Below are 23,936 nucleotides of genomic sequence, written 5' to 3'. Positions count from 1 at the left end.
ATATGACAAATCCCCCAGACACTGGAATTTATCAGTCCCTTTCATACACTGCACAACTGAAGCTCAGAAAGCAAAAATTCTCTGCATAAAAACACAAACCCAAGACAGAGCTGAGGGACAAAAAAAAAAGTCAGATATTGTGATTTGATCTCATCTGTAAGTCACAAAACTCCCAGGATGTACTTAAAATTTTATTTCTATTTCCAGTACATCATAATAATTATAAAAGAATGGTCTGCAGCCACAATTTAAACCAGTGGCTGGCTTTGTGTGGATATTCACACACAAATGATTTATTATAATCACGAAGGCTTTCAACATGAAATACTTGATCCTGAAATCCTCCATCAGACAAAAAAGCTCAGGAAATTCTGCTTCATCCATGCCTGACTCTCATTTCTCCAAACCAGATCAAGAGCTCAGTGTTGCCTCATTAATTCCTCCATCACAGGAGTGCCTTGTCTGTGTGTAAATATTGCAATAAATGTTCAGAGGGGAAAGAGACACCTCAATATTCTGCAGTTTGGGCACTCACAGCTTTGATTTCACAGCTCCACCCCCCGTCCCCAGCTCCCTGGTTTCAGTGCAATTTGCTGAATCTGAATCTCTTTTATTTAGAAGGGACTATCAGACATCCTTGAGTTTCTCTCCCACAGATCCTCTCAATTCCATGATGCCAAGCTTTGGGAGTGCCTGGCCAGACCCCAAGGAGCTCCTGTACAACCCTGCCCATGTCCTGCTCTGCAAACAGCTCCAAAATTGGCTTTGCACTGCTCTGGAAGCCACTTGGGCAACTGCAAAGCTTCTGAAAGAATTCTCATTGCTGCACTGCTGTGCTGATTCCGTGGGGAATGGAAAAATCCCAGAAGATGCTGAGCACCAGCACTCCTCAGGCTGCTCCACTGCAAACCCTGGCACTGCCACCCCCATTTATGACAAAACACCCTAACAATAGTGTCCTTTTTTCCTGCTTCCTTATGAACAACTGAGTCCCTCATCACCTCCAAATCATAAAAATGTGAATATATTTTACAGTTATGTCCAATACAGGATTGAACTGGTATCAAACCCAGACTAACAGCAGCTGGTTCTCTTCTGGAAGTGCTGCCTCCTATGCCTGGTCACCTTTGTCTTCCGTTGCCATTGCTGAGTCCCTCTGCTGTTCCTCTGGATCCCCTGGCAGGATGCTGGTGACTGTCTGCAGGAGGGACTCGATCTGCTCCTCTGTCAGCCTCTCCTCGCTTTCTTCTACCATCTGCAGGGCAAAAAAAACTCCGTTGGCATCATCAAATCCATACTTCCTCCCTCAGGGAGAAGGACTCAGCTCAGCAGGGAAGACTTTGTCAAGGCACAGCCTGAGCTCATCACAAAAGCATTTTACAAAGCAGAACTCTTGGAATATTTTGAAAAAAAAAAAAAAAAAGAAAGAACTCCATTGTTCACCACGACAATTGGCACTGTGTAATGAGATCCTGCTTTCCTTTCAGTAAGGAAAACACCAGGGAACGGCCTGGTTTATCCTAAAGCCTCTCTCAACCTCCACATCCTTGTCCTGAGCCAGGCTTTTTCTTTAGCTCAGACGCAGCCTCACCTTCCTGACCTTTTTCCCAAGTTTCTGTGTTTTTATGGAATATCCTGAGAGGGATTCCCTGGACCTTGGCATCTCATCCTGCACGAAATAATCAGCCCATAAAAGAAACCACCTCATCCTACAGCAGCTGTACTCCACTGGAATTTGCTTGGATTGGGAGACTCCTGGATATAAAGACATTTAAAAGCTCTGAGCAACATCAAAAACACTGTCATGACTCAACTCCATGATTCCATGAGATTAATTAGGGACCTACTCCCACTGTGGAGCTGTGGCAGCTTTTATATCACTGCTACCAGTAAAACAACTGCCCTAATTTATAGGCAGCTGTTAAAAGGAAAAAAAGCTTGTCAGATGACTGGAAAAGCAAGTAAGAAGTCTTCAAACACAAATGAAACCAATTAGGATTGTGGGGTTTGAGTTTTCTTCTTTTTACAGCAAGTCCTTGAAAATGGCCTTTGAAGAGGAGTGATTTATAGTAATGATGGTTGCAAGTCAATGCAGGTTTAATCAGCTCTAGCTGTAAACTGCCAGCTCTTCAGATGCCTTCTGAAAAGCAGAGTGGGACTTCAACTCATTTTTATTTTTCTTCACAGCCCTCTTTGCACAATCTGATCATCTTTCATCAGGATCATCCACAGATCTGCACACACACAGAGAATCCACTCGTCAGCAAAAGGCAGACACTGAGATTCCATTTGTTAATGACTTACTGGGGACTATCCCCATCAAAGGATGAAAATCCCTGTGGAGTGGCTTTCCAAGCTCAACAACTACTGTAGGACACTGGCTTGAACAGCAGCCCTGGCTCTGCTTCCCAGCAGCTGCTCCTCTGCACAGCCTGTGCTCAAACACACTCAAATCCTCCTGCCCTGGCTGGGAGAGCCCCTGGCAGCTGATGCCTGCCAGCAATTCCCACAGGGAATCGTCTCAGCACACCTTGGAGCATTGGCACCACACCAGGAGTGTGCAAGTGGAAGATATCCCTGGAACTAAATGTTCTTTCAGGTCTTTCCCAGCCCAAACTATTCTGGGATTGTGACTCCATAATCAAATCTGCTCCACCCGGTCCTTGGTGCCAGTGCTGCTGACAAATCACTCCTCTCCACATGACCTTTGCTGTTAAATCTCACAGAGGATTATCAGCCTGGCTTTCAGACTGGATTATGGGGTTATTCATTACTGTTCCACTCAATTTTCAAGATGGGGTGGGTGCTGTAGGAGCAGGAGCTGCACAAAGAACCAGCCCAGGTGCTTTGGACACCTGGATCACTCCAGGTAGGACGACTGAACCAATGTCTCCCAGATTTGTTACCATCCCTCAATAAAACAGCACTTGGCCTTGTTTAGATTTGATTTATTGCATGACATAGAGTGCAACCCTCTTCCCATTTTAATTTTATCTCTCTCTGTATCTCCTCTCCCTTTTTTTCCCCTCCACTTTCTCCTTTAGGTGCTTGCTCTGATGAAATGAGAACTCAAACAAAAACCAGGAATTTCTGATCAGCTCTTACCAACTCCTGATTTTAAGGCAGAACATGTGAATTTTAATCCCTGTTTTCCTCCCTGCTCCCAGAGTGACTCCAGATGAGTAATGGAGTATGTCTATCCCAACTCCCAGTATGAACAACCCCACTGATGTCATTTTTACTGGCACAGCACGAGGCTGACAAACTGCAGGGACAGACACAGCAGCTCTGGGGGATGCTCTGGCAGCCCAGAAATCCCAGCTGAGCAAGAAGCTGATGAAAGAGAATCATCTCTGGTGTTTCAGATGCTCTGGTGCTCTAAGTGATGTCGCACTAAAATGCTGTGAAAAGCATTTTTAGAGATGCCAGACCTAGCACTGAGGAGGGGATGGAGCTCCCAAATTCCCTTCTGCTGACAGATCCAGAGGGAAGTGGGAATTCCTTCAACTGCTGCAGCAAAATTCACCTCTCGGTGCTTCTCCAGCAGTTCCCAGGAATCACCAGCAGACACAAATCAACATTTAGCAGGATGGACAGACAGCTTCTTAGTCAAGTTGATGCTTCAGCCTTATTTTGTTCTGATATTATTTGAGATTTCAAAGGATCAAAAGCACAAACTGAAAATAAATTTTTTTCACTCTTTCAGGAAGTGAAAAAACAGCCTGATATGATTTATGAAAATATAAGCAGTGAGGAAGAAGCAAAGCAACAAGCCAAGAGGAAAAATTCAAAAATTAAGCACAGACAGCACGCAGATAAAGAGGCAAATGGAACTGTCCTAAAAGAAAACAGATCTCAAGGGGAACAGGAGGTCACTCACTCTACATTCAGCAGATGTTCTCACAGCCTTCTGATTTACAGCTGCAAGACAAAATACCTTTGATGCTGACAGCACTAAGAAATATTGTGCTGAGAAGAGAAATGAGATGTAAGAAGCAGCCTAAGAGGCAAAGAACCCCAACTGAATTCAGGTACCTCCTCTTCCAGCAGCAATTTTACCAATCTTGGAGAAAATCTCCAGCCAAAAGCCCAGCACTGGCTGAAACTGCTCAAGAGCCAGACTGAGCCCATAAGCAGCCAGGAATGCAAAGTTTATAGCAAAGAAAACAAAAATGCAAATGTTTGAAGGGAGGGGATGAGCTCAGATGTTGATGTTGGCAGTGCCACCCAGCCCTAATGGGAACAGTTTCCCCTCTCAGAGGATGCCATGTGAAAACTTTGGGGTATTTCTGACCAAAGTTGGGGTATTTCTGGCCAGTGCTGCTGGCCCTCAATATCTGGAGATTTGGGAGAGGAGCAGAAGTGGGGAGTGTGACAGAAATATAACTTCTGCATTAAAAGCCCCCTGATGTCATAAATCATTCTCAGTGCTGCTTTTCAGCATTCAAGGCTGTGCTGCCCCAAAATAACTCCAGGGGTTTGGGAAAATTTGCTGCAGCCCATCCATGTCATTCCTAACCACACCCAGTGTGTGTTACCTGTGAAATGTGATTATTCACACAGCTCAGAACTCACTAATAATTTCTATTTCACCCAAATTAGAGCAGTTTGTTACTCAATTTCCATTGCAATATATTCATAAAGTCAGCATTCCTCCCATTTAGTTTCCACAGCGCTCTACAGCTGATCAAAGAGGAAAACTTTATAAATTAATAGGCATAAAATTCTTCCAGCTCAAACTAAAAGCAGCACATTCCCCCTGCAGCTCAAATTTAATTGTCAGAAATTCACAGCCAGCCCATGAAGATAATCCCAGGGATTAAAGTGTTTATTCACAAATTAAGGTGCAAATCTATGTTCACAGTGCCACAGACAAATGGAAGCACAAAATCACTCAGGACTGTCTAGATTTCTTTTTTTTTTTACTCTGTGAAACAAGGACAAACATCCTTAATTCAAACCATACCTATCTTTTGTGCTTACCCAAATAAAAGCAGAATTTAAGAGACTTCATCCTCCTCCCTGGGCTGCTTTCAGTGCTAATGTTTACTTGGTTTAGTCTCCTGAGACATAACAATAAATCAAGAATGAAGAATAAATAAAGCCACACTGAAGCACCCCAAAAAGTCCTGAAAGAACTGAGAAATTCTGGTCAACAAACCTCAGCATCAAAGAACAACCTGTGGGCTAAAAGCTATTGCTCATTGGAATAATAAGCTAAGAATTAGATTTTTAAATAATCACTAAAGTACAGTAATAAAGGAAATAGGGACTCTGATCATTTCCAAAGCAATCGAGCACATAATTTAACTCCAGTGGGGGAGGGAGATGTTTGATGAGAAAATCACAGTTATTTCCTCCTTTGAGCAGTGATTTGAAACTGCTCAGCACCACATCAATAGGAAAAAAAACACATTAAAAAGAAGAAATAAAGTAAAAGACTGAATGATTGAATTAATGTCCCTCAGAGATAATTAACCAAAGGCAAGGCAAAATACACTGTTGAGAAAACAAACTGTTTAAAACCCCTTAAGATCTTTCCTTTTCCAAAATACTTGTATTATTATTTTCCAATATAAAAGACAATGTGCCAGCCTGGTTATGCACATAAATATGAAATTCTCCGAGGTAGAAATACATTTTTAAAAAGCACAAAATTAAAATCTGTTTTTCTACTCAGAGAGAAAAACGTGGAGCAATTTGTTCCTTAAAAAAGATGATGCTTCATCTTCACCACTCTCATGCTGAGCTGAACATCCCTGACTTTTTATTTCCTCCTTTTGGGAATCACTGAGCCAGGCCCAACATATGTTAAAGATTAAATCAGGACATCAGGATAGCTGCAATGTGTACAGTGTTTTACTCTGTGGGGTAAGAATTTGAATTTCATGCTCCTTTTGTTGCGATTGTTGCTGGAAAATAAATCCTGGTACAGGAGCTGGAAAAGGCAAAGGTGGACAAGGGCAGCAATTTATGCATTAAGGTTTACAAAAGATCACAACAGAAATTTGCTTTTTAGCTGCCAAATTATTTTATCAAAATGGATTTATTGTTTGCATACAGCTAAAAATAAGGAATTTTGTAGAGGGAGAGTAAAATACTAAAAAGCTGGAAAGGAAAAAAGCAGCAATAATGATAATGATGATGATAAATATCCTCTTCCATGAGCCTGCCAGGTAAATCAGACCCCATTCCATGGTCAGGCTGGACATCTGAGACATCAAAACTGAGCAAGTGAGAGCCAGCTTGGACCAGGCTGGCACTTTGTTTAAAGCTTTCTGAAAAATAAGATTGATGTGCCCCCATTCCAGGAACTGCTCGGAAGTTCTCCCAGCATTTATTTCTGATTCAGGGGCAAGTTCAGTGAGGGGAGAATCAAGGCTCTTGATTCAGGATCAAGACTCTCAATCTAAAACCAAGTTTTAGAGCCAGAATTCACTTCTCAGCAGGTTGTGTCTCATCCAGCACTGCAGGGAATGGATTCTCCTGCAGGAACCTGGGCATGGGTGACCTCTGTGTGATTTTATACCCAGAAAAGGCAGATTTTGTGTGTTCAGTGACTGCTGCAGCCTCTGTCCTCATCAAAAACAGGGTCCAAGCCAGCACTTGAACAGCAACATCATCTCCTTGCTTCTCCCAGCTCTGGATGTCAGGAGCACCAACCTGCAGCTCCCCAGCAGCCCCTGAGCTCCAAGGGCTTTGATGGAGGCACTTCCAATGTGCTGCAGCTCTGGGGAGCACAGGGTTAACAATCCAGGACATTCACACACTGCAGTGCTGATCTGGGGAAGGAAAGGTGCCCTGGGAGTGCAGGGGAACCACGAGGGAACAGCAGCAACTGCTCCCCAGAACTTCCAGGAGGATACAAGCTCAGGCTAAGCCCCAAATGTACAGATATGAAACTCTGCACAAGCTGGTTCTGATCACTGGAGAAGGCTTTGGATCAATCATGAGCCGACAACTCAAATCTTGTGGCTGTGTTCTCTAAGTTTCAACAATGAGTTTCATTTAACTTTGAAACTATGAAACTTGGAATGTCTAAAATATGAAATATTTAAAATATTCCAAATATTGGAGTATCTAAAATAACTCTACAGAAAGCTGACTTCTAAAAGAAAGGCCCAAAATTCTTATTTTCTTCAAACAAGACACAGGAGAAGACTATTTTCAATATTTTATATATGTTAATAATATATTATTTTTGTATTATACATTATTTTATATGTTCTTTTTATATGATATAGTATTTATTTAAACTTACTTTATATATTTATTTATAAAAAGTTATATATTTATTCTATATATTTATATATTAGTTATTAGTTATTTATAAAATATTTCCATTATGTTATGTTTATATAATATAAATAAATATAACATATTATTTATATAATATATTAATGTTTATCTATCCATTATATTTATGTATTTCTATTTTTATGTGTCTATAGATATTTGTTTTATATTTCTAATTCTATCTAAATATATATCTATATTTCTATGTTATTTTTCAGATAACATTTTATGGGTAGGCAGGATAACAACGAAGCAGGTGGGACAGGAGAGCAGAGACGAAGCCATGCAGTCACCTGAGAGCTCCAAAAGATGACTGCATTTCAAGAAGGGAAGGAAAGCCTGCAGATGGCAATAAAACAAATCTGTCTAAGCTAACAAAGGTGTGAGACAGGCTCCAAATGGAGGTTTCTGACTGACTTAAAGCTCCTGCTTGGGCTGCTGCTGGACACTGATCTCAGGCCCAGAACACAGCATTAATTCCTCAGCTGGAATCATTCTTCTGAGATGCTTTCAGCATTTTCATCCTGGTGACAGAAGAAAAATTTGTCCTACTGGTCCCCCTTTAATCCTTCCCCTTTTTTTTGCAGCAAAATATGATCCTGCTCCCCCCCTCAGCTTGGTTCCAGGGGAAGATTGCAAACAGATGTTCTTAATGCAAGAGATCTTTACTGAAATAATATCCTGATTGTAACAATCTCTTTATTACCACAGGGATTTGTACTCCTGAGGAGATGTTTGAGAGAACAGATAGCATCTATTTCTATTTAGTGACAATCCCGCTTTACAGCTGAATTATTCTTAGACTGACAATGGCTACTTTCCATCAGAAAGTTTATACCTATTTCTCATCCTGCATTACTGCTCATTTCTTTTTAGAATTTTGGATTTTAGTGTAACAAAAAAAACCAAAACATTTAAAACATGCCATTAAAACAACCAGGAAAGATGCAAAAAAAATAAAGTATTCCATCACAGAGCTGCACAGCAAAAATATTAAATATATTCTTATTTGCAATACGTTCATAAATCACCTTTAATGACTGCATTGGGTATTTTAAATGTGCCACTGAAACAAACAGAGGTGGAGAATCTGTCCCAGAGGGCTCTGAGAGGAAGCTGAGTGGATTTGAAGCCGTGGATGTAAAATGTGCATAAAATAAAGGGATACATTCAATCACTGGCCCATGAGAAAGCAATTATTCAATTGATCTCCAAGGTTAAAGCTGCTTCCAGTTAAGCTTTGAACAGGCCCAGGCATTGTTACTCACCAGCTGGATCTCCACTGCACTCACAGGCCTGTGGTTCAGCAGCTGCAGCTTTTCTGCCCTGGTAAAAGCACAGTGGAAGAAAATCCACATTACTGGGTGGTTTGAGGATGCCATCAATGGCTGCAGTGATGCAAACACATTCCTGATAACTTAGGGAAGAAATGTCACTGCCAGGAAGGATCCTGGCAGGGTCTGCAGTGTGGCTGAAGGGCCATAATTTGGATATTTTAATGATATGGGGACTTTCCTGTGTTCAGCCACACTGCTGTTGGCCCAAGGTGGCAAGCAGAGACCCTGAGACCATTACTGTGCAAGCATTAATGAACTGCTGCTTTGTTAAAGCTCTGCAGAGATATTAAACCACTCACCAGACATCCAAAACTTCTGCCGTGAACACACAACCACAAGAACAATTTTCATACCTAAGGAGTTACAATCCCATCAAATGGCAGCAACTTTCTTTATTTAAACTTAAAGAAGTTTGTTCTTTTAGCTCATTGCAACTACAAAGTTCCAGCAGGGAACTACAATCTGGAAAAACGAAATCTTGTCATTTATTACCTTCTCCAAGGTAGAAATACATTTTTCAAAAGCACAAAATTAAAATCTGCTTTTCCATTCAGAGAGAAAAATGTGAAGCAATTTGTTCATTAAAAAAGATGATGCTTTATCTTCAGCATTAAGTAAAGCTGAACTATTCTCATGGTGAGCTGAACATCCTGGACTTTTTATTATAGGGCATCTTTAAAGCAGATTTAAATGGATTCTGGAGGGTTTAAAGCATATTTAAATTGATTCTGGAGGGTTTAAAGCATACTTAATCTGGTTCTGGAGGGTTTTCCCCTGGGGGATTTTAGAAAGGAAACCTCACAGCTTTTAAGAGAACACAGATCACTCCATGTTTACAACCAACAATTTCTGTGTGTCTGGAGATACCTCAGAGATATAATTTCATTTCAAAAGGCCTCTGCCACTGACTGCTGGATGACCCAGCTAAAATGTCCATTTTCATCATCACTTTCAGCTTCAGAAGAAAAGCTTGTAAATTTTCAATCCAGCACTTGTGAGATATTAACAATTCCTAACAGAAAGCTCCAGGAAAACTTCCTATTTATTTATTTATTATGAATTTGCTTTGCTTTTGGAGAGCCAAAATATGTTTTCACTGGTGATGGGAAGCAGGGAATCCACCTCCTTTGTTTTTCCATCCATAATCACTCAAATCTATTTGGTGTTTCTAACAGGAGGCTGCAGAGAGCATGGCTGGATTTTGCTCTAACTCAGAGCACTTTACAGGCAGAAAGATGAAGTGTTTATAAGTGCTGCCATCTACCACAGTCATAAAAACCAGGAATAAAACCCCAATAAAGACAGGAGATGAGCACTCAAATCCTTTACATGGAAAGCAGATGATTGAAGGAATCAATCAGAGATAAAACTCACTTGTGTAAAAGCAAAGCTAAAGGCAGCACTGCCATGCAGAGCTGGGGAAAGCATATTAAATAATACCTTTATTCTGTAAAAATCTGGCCAATTCAGCTGGATTTTTGAAAGATTTTTTTCTCCAGAACTGGGAATTCCCTGCTTTGGTGCCTGATGGAGGCAGAGCTGGTGCTGTCAGTGCTCTTTGTTTTGCTCCCTGGCCAAGCAAATGTTGGTGCCTCAGTTTCCAGAGCTCTCTAACAGCTCCTGTGAGGATCCTCCTTGTAAAAACCTCCCTCCTCCTCCTCCTCCAGCCCTACTTACAGGGACAGACTGTGATGAATCCATATTTTACCCAAGTTTCTCTCACACGACACTTCAGACACAACTCTTTCTTTTCTTTTGCAGCAAGAAATATCCCAATCCTCCAGCCTCACCACACAAAGCACATTATCTGATTTTTATTACATACAGTTCCTCATCTTCTTCTTTTCAAAGTAATATCCTTGAAATACAAACTCCAGAGCCAAATAAAGAGGATCAAATGGCAAAAGCCATTTTATGCCTGAGCTGAAGAATGCAAACCTAATTTACCCAGAGCTATGTTCAAGCAGGTAGAGCGGTGTTTATCACAGGAAAATTACTGGCACAGCAGCAAGCAGAAATAAATTAACACCAATTACACATCATGACTAAAACAATCACCTAGTGCAACTGCTGATGTTTCCTGAAGAAACAGAGGGCACAACAAAAAAAGGTCACCTCTCCAAGAGTTTTTACTTATAAGCCATGAACAGCACTCCATCTCATTAGGGATAGACAGAAATTTTACAGTCAGGCCAAACAGATCCTAAAAGCATCATTTCAGGGTATTTGCAGTTTTTATAAATGTGTACAGAAAAATGAGAGGGAACTTGCAGTGATTAACACATTCAGAAGTGTAATCTGAAGGATTTCATGGCTGGTTTTGATCAGCAAAGCTCCCTACTGGAAAATGATGCAAAACAACACAAAGGAACAAGCAGCAGGGTACAAAAAAAAACCAAAAAAACAAACCCAAAAGCTGCATAAATGCCATATTTCATCTATAACTGTTTGTGCAGCATAAGCACTAATTAACACCCCAACATAAAGATCTTTAGACATGGTAATATGTAATCATGAGGGAAGTAATGAAACAAACACTCCCAAAATGTCTCGAAATTGTATTTAGTAGGAAACTGGATTGCTCAGCCCTCAGCAGCAGCAGAAGGCAAAGGTTTGGGTTGGAGCTCAGTACCCACTGCACCTTTTCAACACTGATCCCAAAAATTGACTGCTGGGACCAGGCTCTGGGTCTGATCCCAAAAAGTGACTGCTGGGGTCAGGCTCTCTGTGTACCTGGAATTTCCTGACAGCACACACACAGATTAAAACCTGAAAAACCACAATTTCATCAGAGATTAAGGGAACCATGTGTTAGGATCAGCCGTGATTGCAGTGTTTGGCTTGGGCACAGACCCAAGCCCAAATTTACTTCATGCTCCATTAAATCTAAAAAGTAAAATTAACTTTTTCTAGCCCCCATGAATTCATCTTTACACTTCCTACAGCTCTCATGGTACATGATGGCACATGGATGCTCGTTAAATAAAAAGGGGAACTGTCTCATTCATCCAAACAGAAGGTGAAGAACATTTTCAGCTTCATTGCCCCCAAAATTCAGCATCTGCATTTTCCCTGCTCTGCCTGGATTTTAGTACCAGTTTGGAACATGAAAGCTGCTCAGTCAAGAGGAGAATCCATACAAAAGATGAGTGACAGAGAAAGCAATTTTCTCACATAAAAGCAAGATCCCACTAATCAGAGTTAATGGGCCATGCTGCAGACTTGTACAGGACCTGCCTGCTGAGAAATCCCAACATGGCAATTCCTGCTGTGGGGCTGAGCCTCAGCCCACATCCTGCAGCTCTGGGGCTCAGCTGCAGCCAGGAGCAGCTTTTCCAGGATGGAAAAATGCTCTGGAGTGGGTCTGGGGACACACACAAAGCTCAGGCTGCAGGGGACAAAAGCCTGTGCAGTTATGGGGAGGAAAAGGGGTCTGAGGTCTGTGTGAGGGGAGAGTGCTGGAGGAGGTGAAGATGTTGAGTTCCAGCCTAAAAATACTAAAAAACACATTTCTACAGGACAAAAACCACCTCTGGGTCACGTTCAAGATCACAGACAGAACAGACAGAACATTCCTACATTGATGCATCCATTCTAAAAAATAATACAAATACTTCCATGCTCTTGTGGAAATTCAGACAAAATGCATAATCTTCTGTCAGCACTAAGCAAACTTCTGCAGTTTATATTTTAACCAAAATCTCCTCTGTGTGCTGGTATTGCCATTTTTTTAATCTGCTGAACTCCCAGAGTGTTTTTCCAGCAAGAGGTCTGGGTAAGGAGAGAACAGTGCCAAGATCCAGCACAGACAGCTAAAAAAAAACCCTTCAAACATCTGTGCCTGAGCAGAATCAAATTTATCCTCAGGAATGGATGTTTGAGGGTTACTAGGAAAACCATGAAGTAACAGCTGGACACACAACCAGGGGTTTGATTCCTGCTGGAAATATAAATCCCATGGTCCTGAATCAGCCATGGCAACTTTTAATGCCTGAGTCCTGAGCACAGGGTCTGGCTGAGGGAGGATTTCCCCAAAATGGGAAATTACAGCCCCAGTGGGTGCTGTGATTCCCCATGAGGATTCCCACTGGAAAAGCTGAGAATAATCTTCTTAAAGTCTCTTAAATGATGCTCTTGTTCAATGAACACGATGTTGACTTGCTGTTGAATATTCATTTTGAAAGCTCTGGAGGAGACAAAAATTACAAAGCAAATCCTTCAGCCTTTAATATTGCAGAGGTTTGTATCTGTTGTAGTTTTTGGCAGTCATGAGGGAAAATATTTTCTAAAAGTACTAAAGATTTTCAGCTCAACACTTCCTCAACTGTGTTGATTTAAAGACAAAAAGGGCAATGTTCCTGACCAGTTATTTTTTAAATTATAATAATATGCAGTGATTGGAAATTTGGTTATCCCAAAATTAGATGCAAGATAGGCTATCAGTGGCAGGAAGAAGCACAAGTAGAGCCAGTTTTCCTTGAACCATAATTACAGAGTTCCAGCTTAATAAATGTTCTTTTCATACAATGCAATCCACTATACCTTAAAAATATGAAGCCATTCCAGCACTAAGACTGGAAAATGAGCTGCTAGTGGCAAACTCTATGTCCAAGTACAACATGGCTCACTGAACTGGAGCTTCAGCCAAAGCCTGAGGCCTCAACAAGGTAATAATAAAATTCATTATGTGGGTTCAGAGCTTTAGTCTTAAAAAAATCTCAGTTCTACAGTTTGAATTTTACCAAAGTAATTATTAAAAACTATGGGGAAAACTGTTTTGCCACACCTTAACTATATCAGTGAAATATCTGGCTTTGAGTTTGCCCCATTTAGCAAGGCAGCTTTCTGAAGTGACTCTGGAATATTTGTTTGTACACGTTGGTGTTTATTTTTAAAACCTGTATTTTAGGAAGCGTTTTTTTGTGTCTGTAACACTAATGAGACAAATCCATCGCAAAATGGATGCTGGTCTGTTAACCTGGTTTTTGAGTAGCAAAAATCAGTGATAACAGAAGGATTTGAGGTGATTTTCCAGGAACTGAAGAATTTGCCAGAATTATGTTACCAGTTCTCTCACTGAAGCAGAGACATCCTGTGCAGCCTGACATCCTGCAGGGCTGTGGAAGGAAAAATAAGAATTCCCTTGATTCAAAGCTCTGCTGTGCCTCAGTTGTTGGTGTTTCCCTGGCTGCTCTCTCTTCCCAGCTGGGGATTCTCCCATCCACGAGCACAGCCTAGTGCTGAGGGCAGCAATCACAGCCTGAACAGGGAATGGCACAGCCCAAGGCAGGGCTGCAAATCCTGGTCTCCAAAGTCCTGGTATTAGGAAATAGGCTAAGCCTGATTAAGAGCATAAACATGCTGCTTAATTGTTTCCCCTCTGATTAGAGGTGGAGTCATGACAGGAATGTAAAGGGCAAGGAAGCAGTCTGGGGTGATGGGGTGTTGCTGACCCTTTTAACCAGACTGAATTGTCTGAGGACAGACCCCAATTAACACAAATAAATCTCATCAGCCACTGCAGAGAGCTGATGGCAGCACAGACAGTGTCTGAGCAGCTCAGAGAGCACATTTTGGGATGCCTTACCCAGAAATGAAGCAGCAAAGAGAGTCTGGAGCTCATGACTCTTGGTGGGAGGAAAGGTCATTACAGGGATCACTCAAGCAAGGTCCTGGAAGAGCAAACACTGCAGGCCTTTCCTCTCCAAGGGAAGGAAGCTCTCTGGCACACAGCTGGAATGAAATCCCTAAACACCACCTCCATCCCACAGAATGGAAACCATCAAAGCCTTTTTATTTAACAAGAGAAGCAGTGTTGAAATGACCTTGGTTAGGAACCAAAGGGCAGCTCCAAATTGCCTTGGAGGTATCACTGCTTTAAGTGGTTTAACATAAAGTGCCCTAAAGAGTAATTGCACCCCTTGTGCTCTCTGTGGTTTGGGGTGAAGGGGATGCCAGGTGGGCCCTGACAATGGAAAAGATGGAAAAGATCAGAAAAAGGAAGTGCCAGGATCACACAAAACAATTCTGGGTTTTATGCTGTAAAGCACGTGGCAGAGTTGGGAAGTTCTTTACCAGATAAAAGTTGTACAGGATGCTCACAAAACAAATCTGAATTCTCACAGAGTAAATTTGTCACCTACACCACTGGCTGGCTCTTCACTCTCATCCTGCTGCCACCATGCACAAGAAATGATTTGGAAATAGTTCCCTTGCTTCACTGCCTCAGGAAAAGGACACACAGGATGATATCCAAGCCCAAAGGCACCGCGGAGCATCCATAAAAAATTGAACACTCCAAAAGCTCATTTAAAGCTTGTAACTTTTCCAGCCTCTCCAGCTCACTGAACAGGCAGCTGTGGGAAGGCGAATATTTGGGTAGGTCTTCTACAAAAGTGCTCAGCACTGTGAGAGACAGAGAATCTGTAGCTGGAAGTTTCTCTTTTACAACTTAAACTGTTTACTATTTCACCCTTGGAGATGCCACCCAGGAGAGCAGTTGCAGTGAAGGGACCTAAAGTGATAACACTAAGAGTTAACCCTCAGGTCCTGGTCAAATTCTACCTGAAAGAAGTTTAGAAATAAGCTTTAAATAAACACTTTGATTTTTAATGGGAGTTTTACACCAACATAATTCAGTTTGTTTTCTCTGAAAAATCCTACTCTGCTGGTTCTTCATAAACTGCTGTCCTGCACTGACAGCAAAGCTTACTTCTCTTTAAAAAGGGCTGTTTTACATTACCAGAAGGGAAGGATGCTTACTACTACTTAAGAAATGTTTGCTGCCAATTTTAAGACCTCTCAATGCCATATTACCACCTCTTTACACCTCTGGTATTTTTATTGCTGAGTATTTTCTCCATGCTTCAGTACCTCCAGAAAATAATTAGGATACATCAGTGAATAGCCTGCTGGATAAAATGAGCTACAGGAGGGTTAAGCACTCATTTACTGACCTGGCAAAGAAAGCACTGCAAGCAGAATTCCAGGCCAGAATTCCCAAGGAGCAGCATCCCTTTGTGCAGAGCTGCTGCTGTGCTGGATGTGCCTGTCTGTAGAGAGGGGGCACTGAAACTCTAACAAAAAGCTGCCAATCTGCTTTCCCTGCTCTGCACAGCCAAAAACCTGCCCTGCATCACTCCAGGGCTCTCACTGTGCAGTCTGTGGCACAGCCAAATGAATGAAAAGCCTCTTTCCCAGAGGAGGAACTCCTTGGGAGTCCTCCCAGCAGGGAATAAAAACACACTCAGTGTCTGAAAAACTCCTCCCCTGAAGTGGAGTCATTTAGAAGCAGCTAAATATTGGTTTTTTTCTGCTTTAGAAGTCAGGAGTGATCAGAGCTATCCAAACAAGTGGCCAGCTGATTCCATTTCTATTTACACCAGGCTTCACTCCTGCTCTGCACAGCTCCAAGAGGATTATGTGCTTCAAGAACAGGCACTCAAGAGGGGAAAAAAGCCCTTGGAGTCTTGGAACTTCAAAGGAAATCTTTTTTTTTCCAGGCAGAACTTCCCAAAACAACAACTGGATGTTCAGCTTCACAGGAAACTTCTGGGGGAGGAGGGGGGGTTGGTTGATACAATATTTAAATAACCGAAATGTAGATCTCAGAAATGCTGGACAAAAAACACATAACGAGAAGATGGAAATACTCAGCCACGAGTGAAGGAAAAGATGTCTGGCTGAGCATTTAAATAATGGCAGAAAATACTTAAAATCCATTAATCAGATCATCACACTGTCCACAGGGGTGAGTTTTTCAGCATTAATTGAGTTTTTACTCCTGTTCAAATGCACAGCTTCACTTACTTGGTTAATTTATGGTCTTTCATTGCTACCAGGAACTCCCTGACAGTCTCAGGACTCTGGTACCTGCAGGGTGTTTTTGAAATGTACTTCAGTGTCTGCAAGGGACAGAAAGAAAAGGTGTATTATTTCATACACATTTAATACTTGTTTAATAACACATTTAATTACTTATTCATTATTATTTAATTACTTACTTAACACTTGCTTTACCAGTTGTGTATGGAACAAGTACTCTGAAAAGTCTCAAGAAAAACTGGAAAATCAATTCAGGTTTGGAAATCAGCTTTATCTCAGCTGCTCAAAGCACAAAATTGCCAATTGAAGAATACAGAAAAGGACTGAGTTTTAGCTCTGCCTGCTAAAAAACCCCTCTTGCTGTTTGTGAGACATTTGCTACCTTGGTTTGCTCCTTGATTGGTTTTTGTCTTTTAAAAGCACACAGGAAAGTTGAATTCATCTTTAAACCCAAGTTTTCATGTGCTTTGTGCCAGGAATATTCCCACCTGGCACAGAATATATGCCAACCCAGAAATCCCTCTGTAAGATCTCTAATCTATCCTTGTTTTTATCCTTCACCTGCATTTTTGGCAATATAAAGTTGACAGAAAGCAGATTATGTGGCTTGTTATGAAATCTACAAGGATATTTTGCTATTAAAAATTAATTGAGACAATTTTGATCAATTTTCCCATGTAACACCCACCAACCTTAACTTTGACAGTAAATGTTCCATTTATTTGCTTTGTTTACAGTAACAACATTGAGCAGGTGGATAAAGGAATTACATTACACAAAGTAATCTGAACTGAGCAAAAAACCAATTTTTTTTAATTAAAAAAGCCCACAAAAATTCCAGTTCACAGCTGACTTTTTAATGGAAGTGACTTAAAATCTTCCTAAATATTTATTGTTGCTTGAATTAAACCCCAAAATAAAGAGCTGGAAATAATTGGAAGTTATTTTTTCTTTCTTTAAGTCCTGTCTGACATTTCCAGATAAAATGAAGTTGTTATTCACCAATGATTGAACTGAATTTATTATACTGTCATGTAATGTAACTATTTCACAAGAGTAATTTCTCTTCCAGTTTCATCTTTTATTGACAATTTCAAATCAATGAAAAAGCCAAAAGTACAGAAAAAACATTTCATGGTGTTACTTCAGTGCCAATGGATCCATGTCTGTAGGGAGCTTGTGAAGAAATCCAAAGACAATCCTATAGAATCAAATTATGCTTTTCTTCCAATCAAACATAGAAAATACACCCAGAATTGACACCAGCTATACCCCCAAGCACCCTATAGGTATTTAACATATAGAATAACAAAGCAATCCAAGATTTCAGGTGCATCCTGATAAAATTTACTTACAGGATCTTCCTCAGCTGTTTCCCAGAGGTGCAGGAAGAGACTGTCAGTCTCCATGAAGATTTAATTCCCATTTTTGGTAAGCCCCTATTTTGTTGAATGCAAGGCTTAGGAATGACAACCTCTGTACCTTTTTCAAACAAAGCCAGAACTGAAACAAAACCAAAGCCTAGGCCAGATCTTATCCACGGGAGTTGTGTTGTCAGGGCTCAACAGAATTACTCATGCAAGCAAAGGCAAAGTGCTTTCAGCTGCCTGTCAGTCATGGTGCTGCTCGTGCAATTCTCCAGCACACACACAATGGGTCTCACTGCAAGGCTCTGGGAAGTTGCTAATTTATTTTAAATGTTGGTATTTGTATGATAAGGTTTTAGAATTCCTTCCCAGCAAGGGATGAAATGTTTATTCACCAGCTGGCATCCAAGTGATGTTATCTGTAAAGATTTGGCTTTACTTTGGATCAAAAACCAATTTAGATTATCTGTTTTGGCTGGGAATTATTGATTTAATTATGTTAATAAAAAAATACCATGTAATCTGTGCCTCAGCTTTGAAATCATCATCTTAATTATCACATTAGGTAATATCACAACTTCATCAGATGATAGCAAGCTCTGCCCTGTGTCTTAAAGGATAGAATTTTTAGAATTAAAAAAATCCTAACAAATCTTAACAGTTGAAAACCAGGGTGTTTGAAATGTTGAAATTCTTTTATAGATTTTAAGAACAGCAGCTGCCTAACTTTGCCCTGACAGCACCCTTACAACCACAGAAAAGTGGCAGATAAAACATTTTATTATGGTTTGAATTAGGGGAAATTTGATACCAGATTTTTAATACACAACCCCAAGGGTGTGAATTATTGCAGCCTGAGCTAACTGGTAAATGGATTTTCCCAGTGCTGCTCACCTCATACATGATTGTGTTCAGATTCTGCTGCCCAGAGCTCTGCTTGGTTTTGCCACTCTCTTTACGCTGCTGCTTGAGATCCATAAGTAACTGGTACACCTAAAGATAAAAAATAAAGTGGTTTAGAGCATCTGAGAGCATTCTACCTAAAAATATTACAACAGGAAATCATAAATGAAAAGAAATTCCTATCAGCCAAACAACAAAAAAATGTGTGGTTGTTCTGGTGGATGGACCAACAATGAGAATTGGAATGAGAAATGTTCTGGCCCTAGAGTGATGAATAAGGATGTAAATTGTTTTTTAAAAGCTATGACTATTTTGAACAGATGAATGGAACTTTTTCAAATGTTTTGCTTCAGGCTTTGCAGTATATCCAGAGACAATACCCAGAGCAAAGCAACAGAGCACTTCTCACTGTTCATCACTTCATTTTTACCTGGCTTCACTCAAAATCCAGCCTGGAGAATTATAAACTGACAAGTCCAGAGAAATAAGAAACCAAACATTTCCAGACAGTGAGAAATATGAACAGCATCAGCTACAAACCCTCCATTACTTCACACCTCTATGGAAAAGGAACACCTCTCAATGCTGAAATCATACTCAGCCTGTGAACTTGGACAGCAAATACACAAGGACAACAAGCTCACAGGAGAACTGCAGGGATGGAACTTTGTGTGAAAGCATCTCCTGATGCCACTGGGGAGTGGAGCAAATGGAAAGGGATCAGTAGTTGGAGGGAATCAGTACTTTTAAAAATCCTGTTTGCCATTTTTTTCACATGGTTTCAACAGCCAGGCACTGAACACCAGTTTGGGTGACAGGGTATCATCTATTTCTCAGAGGAAATTTAGCAGAGTTCTTTCCAGATGCCTCATTAACACTCACCAGGTGCTGCTCTGCTGTTTGCAGACAGATGCAGCTCAGGATAAACCACTTCAACATTCATTTCAGAATAGAATGGAACAGCTGCAATAAAAAGCAGCTTCAGCAATACAGTAACACAGACAAAACCATTTGGGTTATTAAAACTGTTCCAAAAAATTAAATTAATCAGCAAAGCAAAATATTTCCATTACCTGGCTTAAATTAAACCAACAAGGACACAGCATTTCTTTCTACCCTCCCTAAAATGAGAGAGAAAAATAACCACTTCAGAATAATCTCAAGACCAAACAAACACTACAGGACCCTTTACTAGCAAAACCATTCCCAAGATTTTTTTTTTCTTTTTCTTTTTTTTTCCTTGAATACAAACCAACTGCAAGGAAGAGTAAATCCCCTGCAGGTTTTGCTGATTGCCACTGCCAGGTTTCAGCTTCCAAAGATTATGCAAGGGACTGATGACAGCTTGAAATTGCTGCTTTAAAAGCAGAATGAAGACAAACTTACCTCAAAGTTACTCAGCAATGCAGCATTTGCATCTTTTCTAAAAGGAAAATGAAAACAATTAATTATGTTCCAAATGAAACTGTTTGAAGCTTTTCTTTGCCCAGTCACAGCCACTAAAATAATCTTAAGTTTAAAAAAAAAAAGCTCTAAGACGTCTTATTTTGATGATTCTACAGTTGCCATCTCTGGAAAATATTTACCATGCTGTCAGTGAAATTATGACATAAATATTGAGTATATTTTGCACAGTTTGCCCCAAAAATCATAACACACTTGTACAACACACTCCTTTCACTCAGTCACCCTATTTTACTCACTCACCCAATTTCACACACTCAAACCAAATTGCTTTGCTTCTTACTTTGAAAAAATGCCTCGGATTTTATTCAAATGAAGAATGATGGGAAAAAGAATTCAGATTACAAGCACTATTTTCATTATCAGACAAGAGCACCCTGAGTATTTTAATACCACGGACACGTGTGTGTGTATAGACACAAAGAGAGCTTTAATTTTTATGTGCTGTACTGAGTGAAAAAAACACCAATTTATTATTGCATTTCCTCTTTATTTATTCTTGCCATCTTTATGTCCCTGTTCCCATATTAGAAGGGCAAGGCTGAGTTTCCCATTTTCCACTTCCTCAATCCCCATTGAGCAAGAATCCTTATCCAAGGCTGGCAGAGCCAAGCACATCGTGCCTTTATTCCTCCTGGATATTGTAAATTTATATATTTGAAGTAAAAAGAGGGAGAAAAACTGCCCCAGAACATCCTCTGTTCCCTGAACAACACATTCTGCTGAGCAGTCAGTAGCCACAACAACAGAAAGTTTCCATACAAAAGGAAAAAAAGGCCTTTCTCAGGTCTGTGCGGCAGCTTAGGAAAAAGCAAAAAAAAAAAAACCAACAAAAAAGGTACAATGTGTTGTTAAGCACCGAGAATGGCCTGAATAGAACTGTCACGTTCATCACTTTCAAACAGTAAATGCATCCACAAACTTCCACAGGTTCTAGCATTGTTTTTAAATGAAAAGGACCTTCTGAAATACGCTGAGATGAACTTCAACTTCCATTTCGCTGACCCGAGTGAAACTTCAGCAAGTGAGCTCAGGCACGCATTAGTTTTTCATTCATGTTTTACAAACCATATATAGCTTTTGTTGGGAGGTAAATGCAAGTCTTCAGAATGTTTGCATTCAGCCGGGCCCTACAGAAATCCCCGCGGATCAAAGACATTCTATAGGGAGAATTACATATGGAATTCTTCGGCTGAAAGAGGATGAAATGAATACATGGCCATGCAAATGAGGCTGCGGAATCAAAGGTTAAGAATGAAATTATTTAAGACAACTGCTTTCCTTTTTCATTCCGATCCACTTTGCCATTCAGAAAAAGACTTTTTTTTTTTTTCCAACGGCTCTGAAACACCAAAATTATAAACTGATCAACTTCTGTAACAGTAATAAAATTTCCTTCGGTCCTGACTCACAGCTACCAATTTTACAGTCAGAAAACAAGGAATTCTGAGTAATGGATTCTAATGTGTATTTTTAAGCAGTCAGCTCAACACTTTGCTTAATTTTTATGCGATTAAGACTTAAGCAGAAAGGTAAAAATTTTCATGGTAACAGCAAAAATATAAACACTTTTTAGAGTCTTTAAATAGCTCATATTTGCCCTAATTTTAGTCTAAACCAAAATACTCTCGAGTAGGGCTGCATATATTAAAAAAAATCTTGGTAAAGGCATCACATCTTTACAAATATCACTGACACTTCATATTTTTACGTCTGCTGTTTCACATGTGTTGCATATTTAAACCACACTCTTTTCTGAGAGTTCTTTTCCCTAATAACAGATAATTCTGGTAAGAAATACAGAATAATTCTGGTATGAAAAATCCACAGTAAGAACTTGGAGAGTTGCAAAGCTTCCCTTCCAAATCAGGCAGGAGGCAAAAGAATATTAATAAAAACTCAGTGGATGTGTAAGAAGCATCACAGATTTTTAAATTAGTAGTATCAAAAGCATTTTTCTCAGTGCACAACAGCCAGAAGAGCTCTTTTCTCTGCAGGCTGCTACTCATATTAAGACTGTACTTCACTGTACTTCAGCAGATGTTTCATTTTTTTAATCAACTTTTGATTTTCACGTTCACAGTAGAGAAGATTTCATTATAATAAAGCATCCCTGGATTACATGCTTCAGGAGCTCAGTGACTTTGGGGGACACATCCCATGAATGTCCCGACCCATAAGGGAAATTAAAATTAAATGAAAACTAGAAATTTAACCAGCTCCATAGAACTCGTGAGATTTTAAGCTTCAAAACGGGTCAAATCCTATCGTTTTGTGCCCGAAACACATGGTAAGGCCTGAAAGAACCACCAGCCAAAATTCCGATTCCCTCATTGTGTTTGCAATCACTGGCACAAACCCCGCAGGTTTTTTCCTTCTCCAGCACTTCCAGCTCCTACACAAAGCTCATGGGAATAATGAAAAAATCCCATTTTGCCTCTCGCAGGGCAGAGGGAGGGGACAGGAGGCGGCAAGAGGAGCCAGGCCGAGCCACGCCGCCTTTCACCCCAACAGCTCGTCCGGCAGGATTTTTAATAAAATAAACCCCTCCGACACTGAGCAGAACGCCTGAACTTATTGCTGGGGGCAATAAACCGCTCACGGATTCGCTGTACCCTCAACACTCCTCACGGATTCACTGTGCCCTCACACCCCTCACGGATTCACTGTACCCTCACATCCCTCACGGATTCGCTGTACCCTCACACCCCTCATGCATTTATTGTACCCTCACACTCCTCATGCATTTATTGTACCCTCACATCCCTCACGGATTCACTGTGCCCTCACACCCCTCACGGAACCCTCACACCCCTCACGGATTCACGGTGCCCTCACACCCCTCACACATTTATTGTACCCTCACACTCCTCATGCATTTATTGTACCCTCACACCCCTCATGGATTCACGGAACCCTCACACCCCTCACACATTCGCTGTACCCTCACACTCCTCATGCATTCACTGTACCCTCACACCCCTCACGGATTCACTGTACCCTCACACCCCTCACGGATTCACTGTACCCTCACACTCCTCATGCATTTATTGTACCCTCACACCCCTCATGGATTCACGGAACCCTCACACCCCTCACACATTCACTGTACCCTCACACCCCTCACGGATTCACTGTACACTCACACTCCTCATGCATTCACTGTACCCTCACACCCCTCACGGATTCACGGTACCCTCACACCCCTCACGGATTCACTGTACCCTCACACCCCTCACGGATTCACGGTACCCTCACACCCCTCACACATTCACTGTACCCTCACACCCCTCATGCATTCACTGTACCCTCACACCCCTCACGGATTCACTGTACCCTCACACCCCTCACGGATTCACTGTACCCTCACACCCCTCACGCACAGGCCGACATGGATGTACCCCACATACACCACATACAGATGTGCCCACACACAGCCCACGCCCATACAGATGCATCCGCACGGAGATTTTCCCCACACAAACCCCACTGAGCTGCCCCGCAGCCCCGCTGTGGACACAGCAGGCTGGCTCCGAGGCCCGGCCGTGCCCCGTGCTCCCCCCTCAGGCCCTTCCTTACACCTCCATCTCGTCCTCCCCGGCGCGGCCTCCCCGAGGATCCTCCCGCTACCCCCGGGCAGCCGCAGCCCGGCGGGGCACGGAGGGGGAGCAGCGACCCGAGGCCCCGTGGAGCTGAAGGAGGATTTGGCGGCCGAGACGGAAGCGGAAGAGGAAGGAGAAAAAAG

At 41.3% G+C, this 23,936-nt stretch overlaps 1 protein-coding gene across 2 annotated transcripts; it reads right to left on the bottom strand.

Moving 5' to 3' along the window:
• Positions 1-178: 178 nt before the first annotated feature.
• Positions 179-23,912, bottom strand: CRCP (CGRP receptor component). Of its 2 annotated transcripts, none has more exons than XM_068210341.1 (6): positions 23,771-23,912; positions 20,114-20,150; positions 18,719-18,817; positions 16,443-16,537; positions 8,565-8,622; positions 179-1,255 (listed from the first exon to the last, which is right to left on the bottom strand). In XM_068210341.1, the coding sequence occupies exons 1-6, from the start codon at positions 23,776-23,778 to the stop codon at positions 1,112-1,114; spliced, it is 441 nt and encodes a 146-aa protein (XP_068066442.1). In that variant the 5' UTR covers positions 23,779-23,912; the 3' UTR covers positions 179-1,111. The 2 variants fall into 2 exon arrangements, with proteins under 2 accessions (XP_068066442.1, XP_068066441.1); XM_068210340.1 differs by lacking the exon at positions 23,771-23,912 and adding an exon at positions 21,368-21,423.
• Between the last annotated feature and the right edge of the window lie 24 nt (positions 23,913-23,936).

The sequence above is a fragment of the Anomalospiza imberbis genome, chromosome 20 (assembly GCF_031753505.1).
Source record: "Anomalospiza imberbis isolate Cuckoo-Finch-1a 21T00152 chromosome 20, ASM3175350v1, whole genome shotgun sequence".
NCBI lineage: Eukaryota > Metazoa > Chordata > Aves > Passeriformes > Viduidae > Anomalospiza > Anomalospiza imberbis.
This window is presented reverse-complemented; position numbering and strand designations above follow the sequence as displayed.